This window comes from Sabethes cyaneus, chromosome 2, assembly GCF_943734655.1.
Source record: "Sabethes cyaneus chromosome 2, idSabCyanKW18_F2, whole genome shotgun sequence".
Taxonomy (NCBI): domain Eukaryota; kingdom Metazoa; phylum Arthropoda; class Insecta; order Diptera; family Culicidae; genus Sabethes; species Sabethes cyaneus.
In genome coordinates, this window is record NC_071354.1 from 51648638 (window position 1) to 51676119 (window position 27482).

Sequence of the window (27482 nt, forward strand, 5' to 3'; positions counted from 1 at the left end):
AATCACCTCGAACTTTCCCATAACCTTGATAACAGATATGACAGGGCTTTATACAATGGTGAACGGAAGGGACCAGTTTCCATCCACTTTCTTCGCGCAATCCACTCCGATGGCACTGGTAGGTATTATTTCTTCGTGGAACAACATTCCAATGCCATTCAAAGCTCCACCAACGACACCGACACGCTTGCCAAGTTTGTGTTCCGCATTTTGACACCAGCCCGCATATTACACCCACCTCCCCTTTCCTTTTCTTCCCTAATCGGAGTGAACCCGCCCTCGACTTGAACCTGGTTCGTGCCGTTGCCAGCCATCAAAAGGCAACACGGACTGTAAGCGGGTTGAAACTGACACACCTGTTCTTCCCGTTCCGACGCACTCCTCGGTCCGTGTTTCGCATTGACAGTAACGTGTGAAGGACGCCCCTCGTCACCTGGTACCTATTTACGGCTCGTTGTGGTAGGTGTAGAATGCTTGATGCTACTTATCCCTTTTTGCTTTGTTTTGCTTCATTCAACGTGTGCCGTTCGGTTCAGTTCAGTTTCGCCTTTTCGCCCATCATCATCCTTGGGAAAAAAATGTGATGACGCGGGTTTCGTTACGGGAAAAAGGTACGTAACTAGCTACCTACCTACTTTCGCAAACCGGATGCGATAAGTAACTTGAGTCACGCCATCCACCAATAGATCCGTGTTTTATAATGGATGTTGTAAGTGATTGCCTGAGCTGCTTTTTCGGGGATACCATTTTTTGGGTACAAAAGGGAAATCTTGCTCAGAAGATAGATTAGTGCCATCTGACTGTAGAAACAACTTTTAATCCTTTGAAAGTATTGGATATTATACTCCGAGAGTGTAGAATTTCTTGAATTTCAAGCACTTTAATATCTGAAATCACGCACTTCTGTTGATATGTAAATGCTTGATGCCTTTGATAACAAAAAGACTGATGCTGCTGCTGCTGCTGCTGCTGATGATGATGATGATGATGATGATGATGATGATGATGATGATGATGATGATGATGATGATGATGATGATGATGATGATGATGATGATGATGATGATGATGATGATGATGATGATGATGATGATGATGATGATGATGATGATGATGATGATGATGATGATGATGATGATGATGATGATGATGATGATGATGATGATGATGATGATGATGATGATGATGATGATGATGATGATGATGATGATGATGATGATGATGATGATGATGATGATGATGATGATGATAATAATGATGACTAATTTCACCTTCATAGTACCATTTTCCAGGAATATTTGCGTTATTCACTTGTCAAAATCAATAAACTAGTTCAACCTAAATTGGACATCAAGTCCGTGATCGAAACTCAATTCTGAGTACCATTTATAGCCACAAGCCGTCCTACGCAATCGATAGCAAACAAAATCACGGTAACAACGGATCATTTTCCCAACATGCATAATTCCGACAGGGATGGTAGCTTGATATAGGTACTCGGTACGGGTTACATTTTCCCTTGTTTGGCCATTATGCAAAGTTAATGAACCAACCGAGCAAATCGGTTCCATTGGTTGGCCGCGGTACTTAAAGATTCATCCGAACCGTCCGACAATCGTCGACGTCATAGTCGTGGTCGGCCATGTCGTTTCGCTCGTTATCAGACACTTTATTACCCGACTAAATTGCTCATATCGAATTCAAAGTTAAACATTGTTATGGGAATACGATAGCACACCGATGATAATTCCAGTACTGATGGTTAATTTAATAACTGGTTTCGTTGTTTGGATTTCCACATTCTGAATTTCCAATGACTTCAGCGCTCTTACTGGTGAAACATTTTCGCCGAAGTTTCTAATTGAAAGATGCCAAACCCGAGGTCCTTGTACTTATACTTTTATCCGGTCACCCTTGTTGCGGAATGTGAAGGTGTCTCGACAGTAGCGGCTTGGTCTAGTGGTTTGCCACTAGCAAGCAAATATAGGCACTACTCACCATCATAGTTGCGCTGTCATCATTAGCATCATTGACAGCTGTACGCTGGGAAAATGAAACAGGAACAAAGGACCAGTTTACAGTACTTTTATACTTTACGTACAGTGCGTTCGGCGTACCGCAGGACTGGATAAAAAGCTGAAAGGCTGATTTCTGAAAGGCTACACAACTTATCTTGTGGTTATGGCCTTTTCGGTGAATATTGTGGTACTAAAAATGATGTAAACCTTAGAGGGATTACTAGCATGCGAACCATCAAAATCCGTTCTTTCGAGACTCGTGAGGATGTAGTCCTACGTCAAAAAAAGAACTTACTTACTTACTTATGTGTCCATGTCCACTGATGTCCGGCAGAGCAAAGGGACGAAATCAGTGATCTCCACTGCTGACAGTTGCCTGCCATGGCTTTTACCTGTCGCTAGAATACGTTCTCGTCTACAGCCCGGATGTCGTTGGCTAAGCTGCGTCGTTATGAGCCTCTGGACCTGCCTCTTCGCCGCTGTCCTTGTGGATTCCAGTCGAGTGCTTCTCTGCAGACCTCGTTCGCTCCTTTCCTCAAGGTGTGTCCGATCCACTTCCACCTACGTTCACGAATTTCTGTGGCTATCGCCTTTTCGAAGTCAACGGACACCAGCAGAAGAGAGTCCTGGAATTCGTTGATCTGCTCCAATATGATGCGGAGCGTTGTGATATGGTCTACACATTTTCGGCCAGCACGGAATCCAGCTTGCTGCCACCGGAGAGTAGCGTCGATCTTCTCCTGGATCCGGTTGAGGATTACCTTCCAGCGTACTTTGAGAGTAATACAGAGCAACTGTAGCCTGCAGAAATACGACCAACTCCGTCCGCAATCCGCTCCCCCGAATCTCTAGGCAAGAGGCTTAAGCGCCACCTCGTTAAAGGGCCACTTGCTAAGTGAAAGCTTTCCCGGCCAGAAACTCCGCGCCAGGGTCGGTCAGTTCAATAACTAAGGGGACAAAAGGGCGGACGCATGCAACCAAAGGTGCTCACTCGACGCGTTTTCCAATAAGCCTTAACCATAGAAACCGTTATCCGAAAATCCTCAATCCACACCCGACTCGTAACTTTTTTCTCACTGGCCCAAACTCTGGACAACCAGATTACTGGTCAATGTAAGAAATCGGAGTGTGGGGACTGTATTACCAAGCAGTACCAAAAATAACACTAAAATTTATGCGATTCGTGAGACACCTTCCGAATACCTAAATTACACCAAATGACACTCCATAAAAAGACTTTAGTTTAGGGAAACGCAACCTGGATTTAACATTTTATTTTAATTTGTACAAACACATTTAACTACACCTAGATTTTTGAGCCACTCTATTCTTTCTGAATTGCGTTGGTGGATTTTGGCTCTAAAATCCCCTAACGGGTTCGGGAATTGGCTAAACTTTGATCATCACCTGCGCATTGTTTTTCTGGTTTTACTTACGGTGGCCGTTCACAATTATCTCTATCCACGATGTTGCAAAGCAGTAGAATGTTGCACGATGAGCATCAAGCGTACATAATCGGTACAGCAGCTACAATGGGCGTATCTACAAAATAGCGTTCTAGACGCTCCGCAGCATAAGCCCACCAATCTGATCAGCGGGTTTCCGATCGGCGTAATCGGAAATCCGGCGGCTAGAAGCGGAGCTATAATCAGCCGTTCGTGAAGTGTGCGGTAGGAGGGTGGATGTGCTTTGCTGGTGGCAGGGATGATTCCTCCTCAGAGGAAAAAAAGAGAAGAGAAAAATTCAAGCTGTGCTCAGTCTTCAACGCGAATTATTCTTCTCCGTTTCATTTTAACTCTTTCTTGCTGAACGCGGTTGTATGAGCAACCGCACGTTGCGCTACTCATTGAGGAGCAACAGAATGTTAATACACTTTGAATACATTGATGCGATGCGCTGACGTATGACAACTACGGGTAGTTTTAACATGGGTAGTGCGTTGAGAAAATACGACAATTGTAAATAGCGGCCATTGCCACCAGAAAAATATTAATCCATTAATGCAGTTGAATCATGATTCTTATATTTAGTATATTCAGTTGGGTTTGGCTGCTCGTGAGCGCAACTGCATCATATGGTTAGGCATGTCACAAGTCACAACGGCAACAGTGCGAAAAATGTTAAATGAAATGACAACATTGGAATACCCATGCACTTGCTTCTTGACGCGCACCTACAGGAAAGTCCCATTATAAACAAAGATAATTCTCCGCTAAGATTCAAAATTTAACGACTTTTGATTGCCCTGACGCCTCTGAGTTTATAATTTCTGTACGCGCACCGGTTCTTTCGTTTTCACGCTTACTGCTGTAGCTATCGAGAAGACCGAGAGCGAAATCGAAAGTTTCTCATTTAAAGAGCGCAATAAGAAGTTTTTCTGCGCGTCAGTTTTTCTCTTTATGTTTAGTCTGTTTCTCCATGTGCGGATTTATTTCTCATTTCTGACAGCAATTCTGCTCATTGTGTTGAAAAAAAAGTTGCTCTTTTGACGTAGGACTACGTCTTTTAGGAAGGTAGCTGGTATAGGGGCTAATTCCAAAAAATCTTTCTCGAAAAGTGGTCAGGTTTTGAACGCTAATAGCTTAGTGGTTTCCCGATCGATTTTCAATATTCTTACACCAATCGATCGGAAAATCTTCTAAGAATTGGCCCAAATGAAGATAAGTATGAATGCTTGATGTTGAACTATTGAAAAATTGAAAATAATGAACCTATGTTTTACCAGAATTCTCGCTTCGTGATTGGTTGTTGGAAATCACGTCATCAAAGTGAAAATGCGTTTTCACGCTTCGGCTTATAATTCAGTCAATCTTCAACATATTTCCAAGATATTTACACCAATTGTTCGGAAAATCGACTTGGAAAATATTGAAAATATAGAAAACTGTTGATGTTCAATGCGCGTCATTGAAAAATTGAATTATTTTCATATTTTTGCCTCGTCAGTGCTCCTTAGCACGAATGACAGAAATATATACGATATGAGCTATGGGTTGAGCTTCCTTATGATTGTATTTAATTTACGCCCTATGGAATCCGATCGAAAATTATTGAGCTTCAGCTGTTGCTGTTTCCCCGGATAAGGCAACGAAGACATCCAAATTCACAAAGCGAGACGCCAACAAACCGAAGAATCCATCGACTCATCCGCCAGTGAACTCATCCGCGGCTTTCGTTGGCGACACATTGGCAAGCAGCTAGCTTGCGACACATCGGATCAGGCAGGCAGTTTTTGAGTCACATCCGCGGCATAATTTTAAAGGTTGTATTTGAAACATTGTTTGCCTTACGGTGCACATCGTCGTCAGTTGGTCGTGTTCATCGGCTGCTGAGGAAAGGAAAGTACGCTGAGCGTGCTTGTCTCGATGCCGTGATATAATATCTGGCTGCTGAAGTTCTGGAATTGGCAGGGAATATACTACTCGCGATCACACAACGATTGAAGAGTTTATTATATTTTCTTGCCCAGTTAATACCATAATAACACAGGCAACGAGGGAAACGTTGAATTTTTCGCCATTGCGAACGATCAACAAATGACGGAAATAAGTTTTCTGGTCACGGGCGACATTTTCTGCCACTTCCAAAACATCTGCAGCTTGTAAATGCTTTATCAGTGTTCTTTTGTAAGCCGCAGAAAAGTTGCGCAAAATTTTCAACTTTTTGAAAACTCGCGCATACCGTCTACCGATTACCAGAGGAAAAGCGCTATTCAACGTAGAAAAAGATCATAAAAATTTATTTACTGTTTGGTTTAGTTACTGACTTAGTTTCGTTTTAATAAAATAGATTCATCAATTCATGGATATAACTTCAAAATCCGTTGAAGATTGAATGTATACAATGTTACTACTTTGATAAACGTTACGTATGTAGCTTGTATACATGAAGAATCGTATTATTACATACATGGATATACATGGATATATTAGCTTGGACTCTAGCCTGCAAACCGATGCTATCTATCTAGACCTGAAAGCTGCTTTTGACCGTGTAGACCACGGAATACGGCTAGGGAAAATGGAGCGACTGGGTGTATCTACGGACGCCATCTGCTGGTTTAGATCTTACTTAACGAAGCGAAATTTATGTGTCAAAGTAGGATCTACTGTTTCCAACTGCTTCTCCAATCGATCTGGAGTTCCACAAGGCAGCAACCTGGGCCCGCTTCTTTTCTCGATTTTCATAAACGATGTTGCGCTTTTGCTTCCGCAGGACTGTCGGTTGTTTTATGCTGACGATACAAAAATCTTTAGAGTCATCACGTGCCAAAGCGACTGCGTGGAACTACAGGAATACCTGAATTCTTTTGTGAGCTGGTGTGCAACAAACTGTCTAACTTTAAGTATAGACAAGTGCAACATAATTTCGTTTCACCGGAAGCGTGCGCCAATCGAACATAACTACACTATTTCGGGCCACTGTCTCCACCGTGTGCAATGTGTAGATAATGAGTTAACATTCAGGAGCCACTATGAAAGTATCATCTCAAGAGCTAACCGCTAGCTAGGATTTATTTTCAAAATTGCCGATGAATTTCGTGATCCTCTCTGCCTTAAATCGCTCTATTGCTCTCTTGTGAGATCGATCCTAGAAACTAATTCTGTTGTTTGGTGCCCATTTCACGTCAACTGGTGCAACAGAATAGAAACGGTGCAGAAGAAATTTATCCGCTACGCGCTTCGCTATTTGCCTTGGAGTGACCCGCTAAACTTGCCATCATACGAAGATCGCTGCCGACTTCTTGGTATTCAGCCTTTGGAATTGAGACGACGAATTGCCCAAGCTGTCTTCGCTGCGAAGCTTCTATCCAACCACGTAGACTGTCCTTCGCTACTGGAGCAGTTGAACATATATGCTCCTGTTACGCAGTTACGTCAAAGGAATTTTCTGTACCTAGAGCCGCGGAACCGCCAATTTGGCGCTAATGAACCTGTCAGAATTATGTGCCAACGTTTCAATGAAGTGTTTGAGTTATTTGACTTCAATGTTCCAGTTCATGTTTTTCGAGAGCGACTAGTCAATGTTTTTAATAGAAGCCAGAATTATTTTATTCATTAAGACAAACAGTCAGATGGATTTTTTGAAATAAATAAAATAAAATAAATAAAAAATAAAATAAATATCCTACTATCGCTACAAAGAGAGTTACGTGGGCCTACGTCACCTATGCGGTCGTGTCTTGTGCACAACCCCTCTGATTTTTAAATTATGCTTTGCTGAGGCGATATAGTCAAAAGTGCAACATCGGATCAAGCTGTGTGTGCCATCGCTGCTCACAGGGTTGATACAGAACGATCGAATAACAAATAGATGATTACAGGGATACCTCGATACAAGACAATTTATAATTTCAAAAAGTTGTCTTATATCGAAACATGATTTTTTCACAAAAAATTGGTATTAGCAGTCACCAATTTTGCTCTGTGGTGTGTGTTTATGTTTGTTTGAACTATTTAATATTGTTTGAGCTATTAGTTGTTGACAATTTTTAGGATTATTTTGAAATAATGAACAAATTTATGGCGCCGCTTTTGGAATGGAAAATGTGCTCTGGTGTCGTTTCCAATTATGTCAAAGGGATTTGTCTTATATCGAGGTAACAATTGTCTTATATCGAATTGTCTTATATCGAGGTTGTTTTATAACGAGGTTGTCTTATATCAGGGCATCCCTGTATAAATGGCCGAATTTCAACAACTTTCACAGAAAATTTTTTTGGCCAAAATACGAAAGCCGAGCCCCTCCTTGGCTGAATCTCACCGCAAACTATTTTTTCTCGAATAAATGTTAAAACAATGTTTTTAAGGTTAATGTTAAGCTGGTTAAGCTATCATCAAAATAATTATGCGACATCCATTTACAGGCCGGACTCGATTATCCGGGGATTCGATTAACCGGGGATTCGATTATCCGGGTTTTTAGACTCGATTATCCGGGTGAAAAAAAAATTATAAAATGATGATTCGATTATCCGGGCTGAAAATAAAAATTGTCACCCGGATAATCGAATCCGGGCTGTAGTACGTCACGCAAATTTTGACCATAATCTACCCCCCTTCCCCCCTTGTCACATTTCGTCACACATTCGTGACCCCCCCCCCCCCTGAGAAAGTACGTCACGTCACGGCAACCCCCCCCCCCCTTCACAACAAAAAAATTAAATATTCATTCCAACCTTTTTATTTAAAGCTATCAAATGAAATGCAAATAAAATGCTGAAAGCAAATAAAATAAGGAAAATTTTCGAACTTATAAGTCATCGATTCATGGATTTTGAAGATGATCTCCAATTGCTGCGATCGGATACGCTTCAGAAGTCGCTGATGTGTCGTCGATTAATGTTTCGCGCATATCCACGTTCTTTGCATCCATCCACTCAAATTCGTCTGATTTAGTTGAAAGAATCAGGATTTCCTGCTGACGTCTTGCAGCAACACGCCTTGGAAGAACTTTTCTGACGGATTTTGGCATTTTTTGCATTCAACACTACCTTAGGTGCGAAATTTAATCCGCAAGTGGCCTAAACTCTATCGTTCAGAGAGCTTTTGAGTGAGGGGCAGGATAAATTATACCGAGAAACCTTAAAAGCAGCCGTGGAACTTCGGTATAAGTTTTTGTTCATCGATTGAGTTCAGCACGAATATCAAGGGAAAACATTGCCATGGGTCTCTTGTAGTATCCCGTAACCCTTCAGGAATTTGTGCGATTGCTATTTGCGGTTGCAAAAATCTTTTAGATAGGACGGTACTCAAGCAGCTCTTCAGCGGTGTACTGCATATTCTGTAAAGCCTTACTGGATATGCCAGTGTATATGTATATTACTATATAGAATAAATGAGTCCTGTTCACACTTTCTCCTTCACATCTTGACCCACTCTGTTTGGATACTATAAACACTTTTGTTTCATTACTTTTTTCTATCACTTCCTCCATCGATTGTAAACACTTTCGTTATAAAAACAAGTATGGTGGTCTGTGCCTAGGGGAACGAACGAGAAGTTCACGTACGACTACGAGTGAAGGTACAATTTGACAATGCTTGGCAATTTGGAAATACTCAGCAGTTTATTACGAATATTTCTAATTTACTGTATGACTGAAGTTTTTGGAGTAAATTCCAAATTTACTGTATTGTGATAAATATTGTGATAAAATAATTGTGTACATTTGTTATTGAAGTTAATTTTAAGTATTCTAAATGTCTGTACTCTGTATATCATTTTTATCAGTTTCTTAGAGTTTGTAGTTTCACTAAGAGTTAAACTATCAGGCCACAATTACTCATCTCTCATCATTCTAATGATTGACGATGATTTCGCATTTTGACAATTTTTGAATGACTTATACTTTAAGTAACTAGCTTGAAACTGGTACAGTTGACGAAGTTAGCTTACTTAAGGAGCTTGTTTACAACAATTTAAATACAGCACTAATTCGCATCCGTCAATTTCCACGAAATTGTTGATAGCATCATTCATTTGAAGCATAATTGTCTTACACTTAACATGTGGACAGCCAGTTAAAATATCAATTGGCTAACGTCCTCTATTTACATCTTACTAGTTTCTTTTGACACTCTACTTTACAGCAATTTGCATACTTGACAGAAGTACAATTGAAACTATGTAAAGAATTGCAAGCAACTAACTGACGCAAAGTACCAAATGAAACACTTAAAAACTATTGTTGGATAACACACGCTTTGAGAATTGCTGAGTCACATCACATGCACAAATATCTTTTCAGGCCTATTTCCATGTAAGACAACAGTTCCGAACAAATTTTTGCAGTATATTCAAGTCGTTTTTTTTCTAACCGCTTAGTTGGTTTCGAGGTACAATACTGGTCTAACAAGCCAGTCATCGTATGCCCCGTAACTGTCCTGTACTCTAATAACCGGCTGTGAAGTCTGTCGCTAAAGAAGTGTCAAGTCTTAGAATTGGCGTTTAAGCCCAAGCCTTTGCTTCAAGTCGTTTTTTACGCGAAGGATACGTTCCGCGTAAATTCTGAAATTCGCGTAAAAAATCCACGTAAATTCCAAAATTCGCATGAACGTTGAACGTTGGGACGAGGAGGTTTTTTTTACTTTGTTTTTGAAAGAGGAAACTACGCTAAATAAATGGCGTGTTTAACTGTCAGACCTGCCTGTGAAGTAAGGTAATCACGAAGGAAATGTATAGAATAAGTAGGGCATAATTGCACAAGCGTATTTTCTCTTGCATACAATCTTCGCAGCCCGATCTCGTCGATAACGATGCCATACAACAACCATGCACTAATTGTATTCTAGTACGAAATGTGCTACGAATGAGTTCGCGTACCAAATATTAAGTGAAACCAAATGGAAAATAAAGCTATGAGAATTTTGAAATGGTATGAATTTTTTATCAGCTACGAATACAGTTTTAAGAATATTTTTTCTTAAATTATATTCTCAGTGATGCCCGGCCCGTTTTAGAGTATAACCCTCCAAATACTGTGAAACATCGTTCTGTCGAGATATTTTGGGCAACTTTCATAAGAGCCTGAAAGTGATCGAAAATGAATTTGAATTGAAAATTTAAAAAATGTGACCAGAATTGTACTTCAGAACAAAAATTTACAAAAGGGTTTGAAAAATTGGATCAAGTTTGGCAAAGGATGTATGGCTCTTTCATGATTTCGCCTCACAGTGCAATTTGAAAAAACGTGGTCGTTTTTCCTTTGGATTTGCTGCATGTGGCTTGTCATCGTAGCTTGCAGACTGAGTTATGATACATAAGGCGGTTCCATCGTTTCTAGGAAGAGTAGGACGATTGAAGCAGTAAACCTCTTTTATGGATTCCAACGAAAACAAGTTGTTTATCAACTTGCGGTACCGCACGTACAAATAATATGTTTGTGTAACAGTATAAAATCAAAGCTTCTTATAAAAGTCAATAACACATGAACTTTATAATTTTTCAATTCTCAAAACGTGTATAGTTTAATGTTGAAGGAGGTCCAATTTTGTACTAACCAGTACAATTGAAGTAGCGATTGCGTGAGAGAACGATGAATATTAGTAGTTTTTTATTTAATGATAGTTAGGATATAGTTAGTTTGGCCAATCATTACACACTGTGATTCCCCAACCACGGTGAAAGGCAGAACAGCAGCACCAACTATCCTTCCGTTGCGTTCGTTGGGCGCAGATGGGAAAAAGCGAAATCCAGCACAGCCCTGGCATCGATACGGTGGTGAGGTGATAGCCTGCCTGCTGGTGGTGGCTTAGCATGCCGTAGCATACAATTATCTACCCTTTCTCCTAGCCGCTAGCCACCAACCAGACCGGAGGACTGTTTTATGCCAAGCGAGTGACTGCCAGACTGAACCTCAGTGGAAAATTGTGCTGACAATCGTGGGTGGCTGGTTAATATGCACATGGCCAGTCTGTTGTAGAACATCACATCAAAGTTGAAAGTTAGATATCATATAGGAAATACGACATTGTAGGATTTGCTTAACTCTTTTAAGTTTTGTTTGCTACCGTGCGATTTGCAAACAAGGTTCAAATTTGCTCTGCCAGCAAAAAAATCCTGCCGAGTATCCGGAAGAACTCCGATAACAAATTTATATTGAAAATGTTCGAATATTTTCCCCTTGGTTAGCCCCAATCATTCAAGCATTTTAATATGAAATGATCTTCTTGTGGCTCAGCAACAGCTTTGGATGATCGTTGCGGCGACACCGTGTTCCTCTATAATATAAAACGATAGCTCGGTAAAATTGTGCCACACCATCGCACCAACGAACGAGACGACCCAGTCAAAGCAACTGGCAGTAAGTGCACTGCCGGTGCCAGGAACCGAGAAGCCAAGCAACGAATACAATGGCAGGGCGGCAGTGCTACTAGGTCCGTGGATAGCTTTTCCGTTTGCACTCCCATTGAACCCACCCGGCAGCTATGTGGGAAAAAGGACTGAAGCTAGTGGCTGTTTGCTAGTATTATGTAAAAACAGACAACTTAAAAGGAACTCGTTGCAACTTTCTACAGCGGCATCGTGATGGCAGAACATGCAACCCGATGCAGCTGTGAAGCTACTCACCGCGCGTTGGACGGCGGGTGTTTTCCTTGCCATTTTCCACCTTCGCTCTCTTGATTGGACTCAGTCTAGGCGCCCGACGGGTGGCGGGTTTGGTGCTGTGTATCGATAGCGATTATGTACTTGTTTATTGCTCCGACTGTGCAATAAATCTGTAACATGAGCTCTGATTTGCAGATAAGTATACACTAGCCGGTCGTGTTCCGGTCTACGAGACGCGGCGGATGTTACACCACAACCGCGGCCGGCTCACTGGACAGGGTGTTGTTAGACCGGATGCAACACTGTAATGTGGAACCGATACCGGATGGAACTTAGCGATTGATTGTGTAGTAACACACAATGAGGACCATGTTGAATAGGATGTTGAAGTGCATGTTCGAGTTTCAGTGGAACCACATTATCGAATGCTGGGCGGTTCCGAGCACCAGCGACCAGCAGAGATGAGCTTTTGTGTGCCTTGCCCCTGTTGATGTTTGAGGTTTTAATGGTTCCCGCTGGAAAAGGTTGTTTGATTAAACGCGCTTCGATTTAGATATGTTTCAGTGGAATCGAATGGACGTGATTCTATACCGGCAATGGATTGGGATTGGAGAAACTGATTTCACTTTGTGGTGAAACCGAAATTTAATAGAAAACAAAACTAGCACTCCGTATGACCTCCAAACGACTCTCTGTTGTATTCGCTTCAACTGAAGCCTACTCGAATATAATAGCAATTCATGCAGAACCCACAAAACATTATATTGGATTGGATGTTGAATGTGTTTTGTCTCCCTTAGGCCATTGAGTAACGGAGTGACTTGAACCATGAAACAATAAATTCGTCTGAGCAGGCAATTTGAAACTAGTTGCCGTGTCACTAACCAGAAGGACTATAAAGTACAAAACAGCAAATACATTACAAAATTTAAACTACAAATTCAGCAAATTTGCGTCGCTTTGATATGAACTTGCCAGATTAATGAAAAATATGGGCCGGTTTTGCAAACTCTGAACTTTTTTAAAAACTGTCAATTGATTAATATTACAATAAATAATCCAATTAATTTTGAATTCAGGTCGATAGGAGTTCAACATACTCTCCCCCTTTTGAATAAACAAAAAATCACGCAAGTTCAGTTTGTACAGCGAAGTCAAGTAACCATGTTGGAAGGATTCTTATTTACCTGTGCGTAATGTGCATAAGAACCTCTGACCACGATTGCACCCAACCCCGTTTTGGCCCTCTGTATAGTAGTTTAAATGTTTTACTAATCCATTGGCCAAGAATTTATCGAATCCTTCGAAATCTTTGCTTGAAGTGATTCCAGAGGTGAAAAGGGGAATCGAACCACCTAAAAAAATACTTCTTCCAAAAAAAACCCACGTGTCAAATTTAGTTCTATTTGCTTGATTAGTTCTCGAGTTATGCAACTCGAACCTTCCCCGGACCCAAAAACCCCTGCATATAAATTTTTACGCCGATCGTTTCAATAGTTTTCGAGTCTATGAGGGTCCTACAGACAGCAGACAAACAGAAATTCATTTTAAGAGGTAAAGATCTTTCAAAGAGAGAGTGAGGAACGTATCATAGCGTGCCTCAACTTGGGCACGCCAGTGATCATGCCCATCGTGCCCAGGCATAAACACCCGACATGGAAATTAGATATGGAACTTAACTAGAAATAGGAGTTCAAATAGAATTTGACATAGGACATTAAATAAGATTTGAATTTGAACTAATTTGGACTTGAAACTTTACTTCACATTGAACCGGTAAATTGACATAAAATTAGATTTTTACTTGGAATTAGGCCTGATATTGGATTCAAAACAAAATTTGACGTTTTAATTTGAAATTAGAACTGAGTTCGACATGAAAATGAATTTGAAATTAAGGTGGAAGTTGAACACAAAATTGGAATTGAAACTGAATTTGAAATTAGACATAAATGAGTACTAAATTGGAATTACAATTAGACATAGAATTGCATTTGAAATTAGACTTGAAATATGAATTCAAACTATCTTGTTTTATATCTCGTGCGACCCCTTCTCCCGGTTATCCACGTTTCCTTCGTTTTGTTTTTTCTCTTCTTGTTATTCTTTTTTCCCCGTTTGGTTTCTCTTGTTAACCGTTCCGTATTCTTTTTTTTGTCTCGTTTTCCCTCGTTTTCTCCTCGTTTTTTTCTTTTCTGCTTTTTTTCTCCTTTATGTCCCGTTTTCCCTCCTATTCTGTCACGTTTTTTTCTTTCTGTTTGTTTTTTTCCATGTCAGATTTTACTTTGTTTATTGTCCGCTGCCTCCTCTTTCTCTGTTCCTTTAATATTCTTTTGCTGTGCGTTTTGCGCCCCTTTCCTAAATTCGGATTTTTCTCCGTTTTTCCAGTCTCGTTTTTTGTTCCGGTCTTTTTCTCTATCCCGATTCTTATTTCGCTTTTCTGTTCAGTTCTGTTCCTTCTCTATTATGCCTTGATGCTTTTCTTAATTCTGTAGCATTTTTATCTCCATTTTTCGTTTCCTAACTTGTTATTTCTCTTTTTCTGTTCCCGTTTCTCCATTTTCTTCTTTTCTCTTTCACGAGAGTTTGTCTCATTTGTCTCGTTCTTTCTCCTTTTCTGTCCAGTTTATCCTCATTTTCTTTTCCATTCTCTCGTTTTCTTTATAGTTTTTCCTCCTTCCTTCTCATTTTTCTTGTTTTCTTGTTTCTCTTCGTTTTTTGCCTTGTTTCATCTCTCTTTGTTTTCTTCTTTTTCACTTTTTACTCTTTTTATGTCCCGTTTTCCTTACCAATCTATCTTATTCTTTTTATTTCTCAAATTTTTCCTCTTTCTTCTATCTTGTTTGTCCAGTTGTTACGTTTTCCTTGCCTTCGCACTCATTTGAGTTTTTTCTCCTTCTGCCAGTTCATTTTACTTTTTTTGTTCTTTTTTTCTGAAGAGCGGCAGGAGAAGGGCTACCATCGGTAATCCATACGTAAAGTTATTCATTAAATTGACCTTGAAATTAATTTTGGAATTACATTTGAAAATAGACTTGAAATTGGAATTCAAATTGCGCTTGAAATTCTTGAAATTGGACTTTAAATTGGGCATGGACACGAAATTAGACTGGTAGTTTTACTTGAACTTAAAATTGACATATTTCATCTTAGTCTCTCATACTCTTCCGCTGTTTCCTTTTTCCAATACCGTTTTCCTGTGTTTCCTGTTTTATTGCTTCATTTTACTGTTCTTGTTTTACCGATCTATTTTTATTATTTTCAGTCTTGTTTTTACATAGGAATTTCATTGTTTTTTTTGTTTGTTATTTTCCGCTTTCTGTTTTTGTACTGTGTTTATCTCTTTTTCTTTTAGCTATTTCTGTCCGATTTTTCTGTCTTTTTATTTTGTTCTGGGCTCCCTTTTTCCCTTACTTCTCCGGTTGGCTTAATCTCTAGTTTTTTTGGCTTTTTTGTTCCGTTTTACCTTTTTCTTTAGTCCACTTTTCCTATTGTTCATTTTTTTTTGTCTGTCCTACTTTTATGTCTCGTTTGTCCTCTTTTTTCCCGGTTTTAACGGTTTAATTTCTATTGTTTTATGTTGAGTATTCCCTTTCTTGTCTCGTCTCTTTTTTCTGTCCACTGTTTCCTCTTTCTCTGTTCTTTGTTTCTTCTTTTCTAGTCTCGTTTTTTGTTCCTCAATATCTTGAGGTGGGTTTTTTGTCTTTCCTCTTCCGTTTTCCCCGTTTCTCTTCTTTTCCTACCTCGTTCTTCGGCATTGTCCGACTCATTTTAGCCTTTGTGTTTTTTTTGGTCCTGGTTGTCGTCTTTTTTCGCTTATTAGCTCTTTTTCTGTCCCGTTTTTCGTTTGTTCATCGTTTTCTATGGTATTTATTCTTTTCTGTCTCTTTTTTTTTCGTTTCATTTTTTTGCCTTCCGTTATCCTTTTTCCTCCCCATTTTATTTTCTTTTCTGTCCCGTTTTTTCTCCATTTGTTTCCCTGTTTTTTAATCCCATTTTTTCTTCTTTTTTGTTCCGTTTTTTCTATTATTTTATTTCCAGTTTCTCCTCATTTTCTGTAAGTATTTTCCTTCTTTTCTTACATTATTATGCTTTTTTCTTCAGTTCTTTTTTTTTGTCTAGTTTCCTTGCTTTGTATTTTTTTAATAGTGATCTGGGAAGATTAAGAAGCGAAGGTCAAAACAAATAGCTGGATGATGAAAAACTCGTGCATGTGGCCATTTTCTAAGAAAATGATATCGGAAGGTTACCACTTTTTTATCTAAAAGCAAAGTAGCTCTATTGATATTACAGTGCCAGTGCGAATACGACTCTTAACTATAGTTTGGTCCTAAGGCAACACGGTTTAGTCCTGGGTCAGACATCTTTCTGGTTTTCACCGAACCAAACCAGAATCGGTTGCATCCTGTCATGAAAATCAACCGCTCGATTTCCGTCCAAAGTGAGAGACCTCCTGCCAGAATCTTAATAACAAACAAATTAGCTTGTACTCCATAAAGTTTTAAAAATTTCCTCACCAACCGAGTCCGGTATCCCCTCTCTGCGGTAGAGGCAGGGATTAGGAAAATCAACAGCCAGAAGCCATGAAAAAAAAATTTAAAAAATAAAGTTGTTCATCCACGTGCCTAAACACAAGAAATCTTTTGGAACATTTTTTTGGAGCGAAAAGCTTTGAAATAAGTGTTTCTCAAGGTGTTTTTATCAAATTTATCTTTAAAAGATTTTGGTTTTTGGTGTGAAACCCCAAATTCTATATTACGCTGTAATCAGTATTACGAATTGCCGCGTAGATGTTGGCATCATCTGCCTAGGGAAATCTTGTGCCAGGCAGTAATAGTCGGGATACGTCGTTAATCAACAAAGAAAAAATCAGCAGTTCTATAGTGCTACCTTGAGGTTCTTCAGAATTGTTTCCAACGTGATAAAAACGCTCCCAATTTGACAGCCATTTTGCGGTCTCGAAAATGAGAATTATGCCACACAGTTAGATCAGCTAAGACACCCAGCGTATCAAGCTTAGCCAGAAATTCTGCGATCGACGCAATCGAATGCAGTCTTTAAGTCATTAAGTTAATAGCATCTTCCTTATCATGCTGGTCCATTGCACGCAAACTGAAGCTGATCTACCAGGAAAAAATCCATGTTGGACTGTGCATTAATTACGTAAGGGCTTTTTCCTCCTTTTTGAACCTCCCCCTCCCCCCTATATAAGATTTTGTAAGATTTTGGCCAACCTCCCTTCTCCCCTTGTAAAATTTTAGTAAGATTTTTTGCGATTTTATTAAGATTCAAAAGTTTAATTCAACAAAATCAGACCTTCAAAGATCATTGAAACAGTCGACAAAGTTCAAACAAATTCAATTATGTACTGATATGTAATGATCACCCACCATTTTCTTTGAAGCAAAATACTGACCACATTCTGATCTAAGATCTTTGGGAAGAAGGCCGACTGCAGTTTTCCTCAGTGGGCATGGCAGAGGAAGAACCCTCTCCGCTAAAATACTCAGCAGGTCGCTACGTATTTTCTTGCAGCAGGGCTTCAACACTTCACAACATAACACAACTCATCAATTTCAAAGATTTTGTAACATGTGACATGAATTGCCATTAAAAAATGTGAATTTTTCATGATTTTTTTCTGTTTAAAAATCTTACGTAAGAAACGATAAAGCCCCCCCCCCCCCCAAAAAAGATTTTGAGGAGCCCCCCACCCCCATCTTCCCTTCCGTAATTAGTGTACGGCCTCTTATTATCATACAATGGTAGTTCTTACTGTAATGGAACGTAGCGCTGGCGAAAATCATACTAGAACATCGTCAAATTCGTATTACGGCCAATTTGTTTATTTGAATGTTTGGTAGAGATGTTTCCCTAGTAACACAGTTGTTGCAAACTAGTTGTGGCAACCAATATGTGGCTAATTTTAGTCATAAATAAGTTGCTGCAACTAAAAGTACCCACTGTGTGCTACTTGGGTTTGGATAATCTAAAAAGATATAGATATGTAAAATTCATACTAGACAGTAAGCTTTGTAGTATTGTAATGACCATAGCATAGGTTCGATGGACCGCTCTCATTTGGAAGATATTTAATTTTATTCGAAAGCGTAAATATAGAATAGTACAATTAGGAGAGAAAAGTTTTGGAGTGAGAGCATGTGCCGATTACAAATGTCTGGTTGTATTTGTGTTGTGTGCATTTGTTTTACCCAGTCTATTGCAGACACGTTCTTGCTTCGTAATGGGTTATACAATTTTGATGGGTAGGGGTAATAAAATAAATGCATCATGTGCATGACTTGTGGCATATTTTGTACCAGAACATGACAGAACTGCAGCAAAATCTGCCAGAGCAGTACTTGTTTCGGGTGTATGAACCAATTTTAATTTTAATTATTATTCACTACCTTTCAAACAAATCATTTAAAAATCTTATTGTTTTGCTGCAGATGATCTTTACCTCCAGTAATATTCTAAATAGATGTTAAATACGACTTATTGACGCTTTATCATTAGAAAATAAAATAATATGTAGAAATTCGTGTTAACACGAAGAGAAAGCGCTGTCTCTGTTAGTCAATGCACGGGCCTTCGAACGCCTGTTGGGAGTGAATCTTCTCATCTAGCAAGCATTCAGCTCAAACAATTATATTAAAATTGGTCTATGGTTTCTGTTTTTTCTTGTTTTACCCTAGAACCGGGATGGTTCGTGCTATATTAAGAACTTGTCTCCATTGTACACGCCCATGAACTACTCATTGCCAATTCTTTGAGCGTCTCGTAACTCGCAAGTCAGCTTTAACCTGGTCGAGCCATCTAGCAAGTTGCGTCCCTCAACTTCTAGCGCCGGTGGGAATTTTGAAGAGAACAAATTTCACTGCATTCGATCCGTAGTAGCCCAGGTCCCATAAAACCCCCTGCTACAGCCCTACAAAATCTTTTGCCTTTTGCCAATAGACGACGTAATAAAATTTTAGTCTTCGTAACAAAAAGATTCTGCACCGTCTCACCGGGCGAAAGCTACACAGGCTTGTTGTGAGGAAAATTTTCCGGTCTTTATTTCCTGGAAAGCGTGGTCGGCTTCTTCGTCTGATTTGAATGCTCTCAACTTCTATGCATGAGGTTACATGCTAGGCAAACTAGGAAGCAGCAAAGGATTGACTGTGGATACTTTTAAGCAACATTTGGATAAGGAACAAAACATCGCGGTAACTGCAGCAATCGAGTCGTTTACCCTTCTTGTAGAGTAGTAGTAGTAGTAGGGGAAAGCCACCATCAGTTCAAGGACTTGCCAATGTATGTGGGTAGAATTACAGTAGATCCAAATTTGATTATCAAATGAATTTCACACTAATGCTGTTACAGAAGGGCCAAAAGGGACTGGGCGGACCCGCAAGCAGAGGCACTTGTGCGCATTTCGGGGTTATAAGAGTCGCCTTCCAGCATTAGGATCCTTCCATGTAATAATCAATTTCGCTGTACCAACTTTAACCCACGTGATGATTTGTTTGTTTTGAATTGAGAAGTGCCATATTTGCTTCAGACCTTAAGGATTCAGGTTGGCAATCCACTCCATCATCCAGCCTTCCACATATATTATATCAATAATAATACTGTTAATAATATGATATTAAGATAAAGTGCGGTGTATATGGTAAAAATAGAACAATCTCACCAGCAGTCCTTCGTATGGAATAGAGTAGCGTCCTTTGAGGTTCCATAAGTGCTTTTAATAGTTAATTTAATTTTTCATTCTGGTATCCATGTGCAGTATTAAGACTCGTTTTGGCCAAAGTTTTTACTATATAGCAGGAGATGCTTCATAAGCTAAAACAAAAAAAAAATTATTATAACTTATTAGGCTTACCTATTAGCTAGGCCGTGTGGATCCGTCGTCTACCCAAACCCACGGTTTTGAGACCAGGCAGCCAGGAACCACCCAGCATCGCACCTCCTAGCTTGGCTACTCAATAGAGCATTACCAGGTATGGCCACGAGGAGGCGCTAAGTAGGGGCTTGGGATAGCTAGAGCTATATTGGACGCTCCTCAATTGCCTTCCCCATTTCATACCCGAGTCGTTTGCCCTTCCTGTAGATGGGACAAACTACATCTTACATCAACTTCTCTGATAATTTCTCCTTCTCCCGAAATCTGGAAATAATTTATTGGATTGTCTTTATTAGTGGTTCCTTACCGTTTTCAGAGAGTTCTGCCGGGAGTCAGTCCTTATCGGTATCTTCACGATTTTTGTCTTCCTTCTGGCGCTTTTTATACCTCAGAAACGTGGTCAACTCGTTTCGCGCTTGTCGACACGTTTCAAACCCTTCCACGTGGTTATATTTAGATAATTAGTTGTTACGAATCTTTTTTTTTGTCTCTATCACCACCTGTCATTTGACGTGCACTCGGGGTTCCTTCTAGGCAGCTTGCGGATTGTCTCTGTCACGGTAATCAAAAATCAGCAATTTGATCTCGGAGTCCACGCACGTTTTGATAGTAAATCACTAGCGGATTGGGACAATGTTGATAGCGGATGCAAGGGTCGTCCCCAAACCATTCGATGTCAGGTGGGTTTAGCGTTGGTTTATTCTCAAGCACCTCGTTGCTCAAAATGTTTAATTCTAGATTACCGTGATAATGCCTCTTGAGGGTGCAAAAGTCGCGCTTGTGGTTAAAATCTGTGGCTTTGACGGGTACCTTATCCTGAGTAGTAGGTTTATGCTTCGTAGCTTTCATCGTCCGTTAAGATACATTCGTTGAGGTTTGCCAGCACTTGGTAGTATAGACTACGGGCTTGGATTTTGGTCACCTTGTTCTATTTTACAAAAGAAAATTCACATTTTTCTTGGAATTCTCTGGATTCTTAGTAAATTAAGTAAATTGACAACACTGTTCGATGAAATTTTTTGCAGTCATTAGTCTGCAGTATGCGAAACATACCATGCTTATTTTATGCTACACTCTTTAATGTTTCTGTTTATAATTTGCTGGAACAAATGCTTTACATTACATTTCCGTTTCTCGCCGTTTTCTGGTTTAACATTCGACCCACACTGTCGTTTATGTTACTTTTGCAGTCACCATGATCTCACAGTAAACATGCGCCGCACAGCGTGATTCTCTCATCAGAACCGGTGCCAGTTTTTGCCTACGGAGCGCAATCTGGACAGGACCCCTTTGAACGGCTTTTGGCTGACATCGCGTCACACTAAACTGCCGCCATGGTATCATGCAAAATCGCAATTTGATTCAGTATAGTTTAGAACGCAACCGAACCGACCGAGCTGCGCTTAGGAAAATAATAATGCTATTAATGTTGTCGTATCGTGTAACATGATTAATTGCATTGTTTTGTGCGATTATCTGCTTTTGGATGGGAAATTTTCGAAGGGGCACACAGGAATATGATAGCTCGAATGAATTTCTGTGGGGGTAAACTCTAGCCAAATTAGTACGAATATCATAATTCATTTAGTTGACGTCTGCAACGAAGCAGATTTAAAATATTCCGAAATAATTATGCTTGTAAAATAAATCCTTCAATTCGCATTAAAAAAAAGGATGATCGGATGACCGACACCGAGACCCCGTGAATGGACGGAAATGCCTACAAATCGCTCATTAACCGCAGCATCTGACACTTAAGGGTGCCGCTCCCGTTCGGACCGAGCCGAAGGCAGCGAAAAAGTTTAATTCTTTTCACGCCCAGAAAAGCTGTTGAACAACTTTTCGCGGCACAAAAGAGGAAGCGCTCGGTGCTCTTCTGAAAAAGCAGTTGCGCGCCATTAAACCCATCCTAATTAGAAGCATCGGACTCATGCTTGACACCCCGGGGCGCTCGCTGGGTCACCACTTCGGTCGTTCGTTCGAACTTCGTAAAGAGCTCGTCTTGTTATTTCAAGGATTTTCCGCTGCTGGCGGCACAACGGCACGGCAACAAAGGGACATAAAATTTTCTCCTCGATCGAAATTGGCATTATGGCGCGTGGAGTATCCGGGAGTCGGTCAGAGGTTAACGAGTTATGAAAACACTAATTGTTCGGTCCTGGTAATTGCAACCGTCGAAACCGCAGCGCTGCGAGAAAAAAGAACGGTCCCTTTTGTGGTGATTTATCATCAGTGGAAGTGGAAAGTTCGTGATGGATTTTGAATTGTTTCCCGCCTGAAGGCGAAGGCTGATGATGCGATCCAGTGGCGCAAGCTATTTACTATTGGGGATGAACAATTTTGTCAATACTAATCCTTATTAGAGCAAACAAGCAAACGCTGGGATTCTGGAAGAACGGTTCGGTGAAGCCGATTTTCATTATCTGATTCCATCTGATCCCCGTGCCAAATCCGACAACGGCAATCATCAATCTGGAGTGCCTCGGCGGAGGCCGTTCCCCGGAGGCAAACAATCAAACATCATGGGACCTCTTAATCGGATACAGTGAAATTAATAGCTTTCCATTTATCATCGTCACAGTCAGTGTCTGCGCGTCTGGCATGTTCTCGGCGGAAGCCGCCGGCAGTTTGCGATAAATTTCGATCTCTCCCCGATCCTCGTGGCAGATAATCTAAAGAAATGAGTAAATAAAAGCAAACAATCATCGAAATCAAAGTCCTTTCGCCGTGCGGAAGATTATTAGCACCGATTTGATTACATTCGACGGCGACGGTTACGGCTGGTTCCTGATGGAATCGGCCACGTGTCTGGTTATGTTTTGACGTTAGGACGAACATATATTATCGGCTTCTAGAATGTCACCCGGACCGGTGGGTGAAGTGCAGTGGTGATGCCTGGAGGGGGCTTCGCATCCAGAGATGCACGCGCCTCGAATAATGGAGGGATTATTTAAAATAAATATCATCAGTCGAAGCAGGAAGGGTGAAAAAGTGAACGAATGAAACCGGTTTTCCGGGTTGTAGGTTGTCTAACAAAATGTATCATCCTGCTACTGCTGATACTACCGCGAAAGATAGCACAGCGAATGCCAAACTTCCGGTCTTGCTTTCTACACTAAAGCTAGTAAAATTTGCGGTTTGTACAGGAGGAAGACGCCTGACTAATTCTTCAATTGGTTTTTAATTGGTGTTTTGGGATCATACTTCCATATTTTTTACAGATTAAATCGGTTTCCTCAAAACATACCTATGAGTTGAGAATTTATCATACTTTAAACTTATTACGTTATTCAGTGCCACTTGATGTTGAGCCTCGTACCTCAATTTGTATTATACTCTGTTATATTCAAAATGTAAATGAAAGCAAACAAAAATTTAAAAAGAATACTTTGTGTGAAAATCTCTCACCACAATTGCACTTGAGTCTTCCGTCGCACGTATATCCTCTTCATCTCGAGGGGAGATGCGTGACCTCATAACCTACAATTCCTCCGTATGGTTGGTGCGGTTGGTGCATGAATCAAGCTGCAATTGCGGTTTAACAATTTTGAAAAATCCAATGACAAATGAGAAGAACCATACTAGGAAGGCTAAAGTATCACCGCTTATATTTCACAACAAGGATTCCCTTTCTTCAGCTCGACAATGACTTCAAGACTATATGTATTCGTTGCCAACGAGTCCTCCAATGAGTGCATTATAACGACAACGAGTGGGTTTTCCGAGCAATCCTTTCTGTGCTGCTGCTGGCTCCAATGCGTTGCATTGTAGGTACACACCCTCGTTTTTCCGCGACGTTGACACATTGGGTGCCCATTAAGAAGCGGCAACACGTGCCCGTCGTCGTGCGTGATGGTAAATTAAACGTCTCTCAATATTTATTGCTTTTTCGAGCACACTGGGACAAATAAACACACTCGAGCGAACGATATCGCCACGGTTAAGTAGAATATTGGCACCCTTCATGCAATTGAAGTAATTCTTCTTCAGCATACTTAGAATTCCAATTTTACCCTAATCCCAGCATGAGTATGCTCAATTGTCCATGACTGATCAATAAACAGAAAATACAACAAACATTTCCAGCTGACGTGAAAATAAATTTGACGCTCAAAAAATATTCCGATTCGATTCGGGCGAACTTAAGTCTCGTTATAGAGGCTTCAAAGCAAGTACCAAGATGTCAAATCTCCGCTAACATCATATCACGATATGGCGCAATAAAGGACATTCACAACCCTTCGAAAATTCGTATAGAGTACCCTCACCCTTCGTAATTCATTCGGTAACCATGCACCACCGATTGTATTGCAACAGTTGCCCTGCCGCAACCAACCGGGGTCGGTCGGTCGGTAGTGTGTGAATGTGAATGTCAACATAAAGCCTCCTTTCGCCTTCAATGTTGTCAAACGTTTCGCATACCTGGGTGGAGTCCCTAACCGCCTAACTTCCAAGCCAACCGAACACGGATTGTCGCAGCAGGTCGTCCGACATAATATTTCATTCCATTCAATTCAATTGCGTGTATCCTGGCGGGTAGCCGGGTGCCGTCGTGCGTTCAAATCCAGTAGCAGCAGAAGCAGCAGTAGCAGCGTGTTGTCGTGTGTCGCTCACCGGATTCAGCTGAGCGAGCAAAGCGCACTCGTCCTTCTTATCGACGTTGTTAACTTCTGCTCTAGTTTGGAGACAATTGTAGTTGAATTGCATCGTAATTGTGCGCACTAGATTCAACGAGGGGTGAACGAAGTAACGTAGCATAGCTGGTTAACAATTTTGCAACGTTCCAAAAGAGTAAATTATTATTGAGATCCAATAGTGCATATATTTTTTACTCTTGGGGATTAAAAAGTTTCGTTCTACGAAGGGTGCGAAAAATATTGAATTCTTGAATCGTAACTTATCTCTTGTACATTATATCATTAGAATTCCTAATGACACCAGGCCAAATCAAAACTAGGAAAGTAATCGCCTCTGCAGGCATTCTTTTGCATAAATATCTTCACTGATAGTTCCGGTTGAAACGAAACTGTTAGATTTCCGTACACAGCTCACCTATGAAATCAAATGTGTAGTAAGTTATTCCAGCTCAGTCACTCGCGGCCACCTGTCATCATTAAACCTGATTTGTTCATTGATGATTGTTGTGCGTGACTCTGTTCAAAGTTACTCGAAAATATTTGCTTAATATTTAGGCGATTTTATGAACTGTACCTAGAGGTGTGCGCCAGTCAGATTATCGGCGGCGGCGTCGCCGGCGTGACGCCGTTCATTACTATTGGCGGCGGCGGCGGCGTGCATCGGCGTGCGAGTATTTTACACCGTTAAATTACCGCATTTTGTATAAGTTTAAGCAAAATCTTTTTAAAAATCGAACTAAAGTTGACAAGTAAATCAAATCTTAATACAGGTTGGACTCGATTATATAGAGTCGCCAAAAAATTTTTACTGCATATAATCGAATCCTCTATAAATCGAATCAAGAAAATAAATTTTTTTTCGTTATTTTATATACATCATTTCATGTTTTGCCTTTCTACTATATAAATATATAGTATAAAGGTATAGAAATCACTTGGAAAACCGGAAATGGAAAGAAGGTCCTGCGGGCCGAATGTCATATACCATTCGACTCAGTTTCGAAAACTGAGCATTTTCTGTGTGTGTGTATGTATGTGTGTGTGTGTGTGTGTGTGTGTATGTGTGTGTGTGTGTGTGTGTGTATGTGACGCTTTTAATCTCACTCACTTTTCTCGAAGATGGCTGGACCGATTTTAATGTTCTTAGTGTCAAATGAAAGGTCTAGGTGTCCCATTGGTCGCTATTGAATTTCATACTGATCGGACTTTTAGTTCAAAAGTTATGTATAAAAATACGAAAAATATGGGACTTCATTATCTCATAGGTCCCTTAACCGATTTGAACAAAATTGATTGCATATGAAAGAGGAGCCTTGCAAACCCTTAACTTCCAAATTTCATGATGATTGGACTTGTAGTTTGAAAGTTACATAAAGAAATGTGAAAAAATAGTATTTAAAACATATTTTTGTAACATATAAGCATTAATTCAATGAAAAACATCACACATTTTATTATTATTTGAAAATTACTGCTGAGATCTATCAAACAAAACCAAGTTATTGAAAATCGGACGGTTCATTCAAAAGTTATTTAAACTTTAACATTTAAGCACCGTATATTAAACCGTTAAAACGTGTGAAATCAAAACAAATGTTGATAGTATTCAATGTGTGTGTGTATGTGTGTATGTATGTATGTATGTATGTATGTATGTGTGTGTGTGTGTATGGGTGACAATTCGCAATTTTTAAATTTGCATTTAAATTCAAGAAAAGTAAGAAACATGTCAATTGTCTGAAGTTTTTGAAGCCTCTTAGTGGAATACGAACTTTGAAATTAAAGAAAAGAAAAAACTTTTACCGACTAAATTCCACTATTTAATATTTATTCGCGACAGATACGTATACGCTTTGAAATAAGACACTGATGAAGCCTACACGTCGTAGGCGAACTACGTATCTGTTGCAAATAAATATTAAATAGTGGGATTCAATCGAAAAGTTTTTTCTTTTCTTTGATTTCAGATTTCAATTGTCATTTTGTTCACTTGCTGTTACTCACAATTGTACAAGAAAAGCAAAAAGCGAAGAAAAGAAGTTAAATTAAGCATGTAGGTATAGTGGTATATAGGATTAAAAATACTAGTGAGTTGATTTTTCCAAATAAATTTATACAAATTTCAAACAAATTTTGCGCATCAATAGATGCTCTTTTTAATCAATAGATACTAGAGCTTAGAAATGTTATATGAAAAATAAGAAGTAAACGTTGCACAGTAGTAATTTTGTAAGATTTGTTTTCGTTAGTGACATTGTAAAGGACAGATGCCTTATGTCATGTATCATGTTTTAATAAATAAATCAAAAATGACAAGCACTGGAAACCATATCGATCATATTTCCCATTCTCAAGCATGTTTGTGACGCAGCTTTTGCACTATTTTTCGACCTCATCTTGTTTTCCTAACCCTCTAACATTGTAAAAACGATGCGATCAAGCTAATGATTATCTTTGCATGAAAGTACATTCAAAAGAAGCTTAAGTTTTGATTTTCGTGCAAAAATAATTATCTGAATGAGCGACAGCTAAGAAAAAGTTCAATTTCTCTTTTTCATATCTAATGCTCTATTCAGTTATTTTTTCTAATTCAGATATATTGCAAAATTGAAGCGAAGCAAACTAATAGTAAAATTTTTAGATTAATCATTTTGTTGTCGATATCCTTTTTCTTCAAAAGCGAAGTATAATAATAATTTTTCTGAACTCTTGTTTTTCAAAGATGCTAGCTTTTGAACGCATGGTATTAATATCAAAATATCAAAAAATCTGCTGTGAACACATATTTTATATAGTCAATTCAAAACAAGTTTCATATGTGGCTCTGAAGCCCGAAAGTTAACGCCGACCGATTATAAAACTAAATAAGGTGTTACAAGTATTTACG

General features: G+C 39.7%; 1 protein-coding gene across 1 annotated transcript in view; it reads left to right on the forward strand.

Annotated features, from left to right (window-relative positions):
- The first annotated feature begins 55 nt into the window (after window positions 1-55).
- LOC128735417 (uncharacterized) overlaps window positions 56-27482 on the forward strand; it is a 129988-nt gene continuing 102561 nt past the window's right edge. The window contains exon 1 of the mRNA XM_053829904.1: window positions 56-194. Within this exon, the coding sequence (XP_053685879.1) occupies window positions 56-194 (139 nt within the window). The remainder of the gene's footprint in view (window positions 195-27482) is intronic.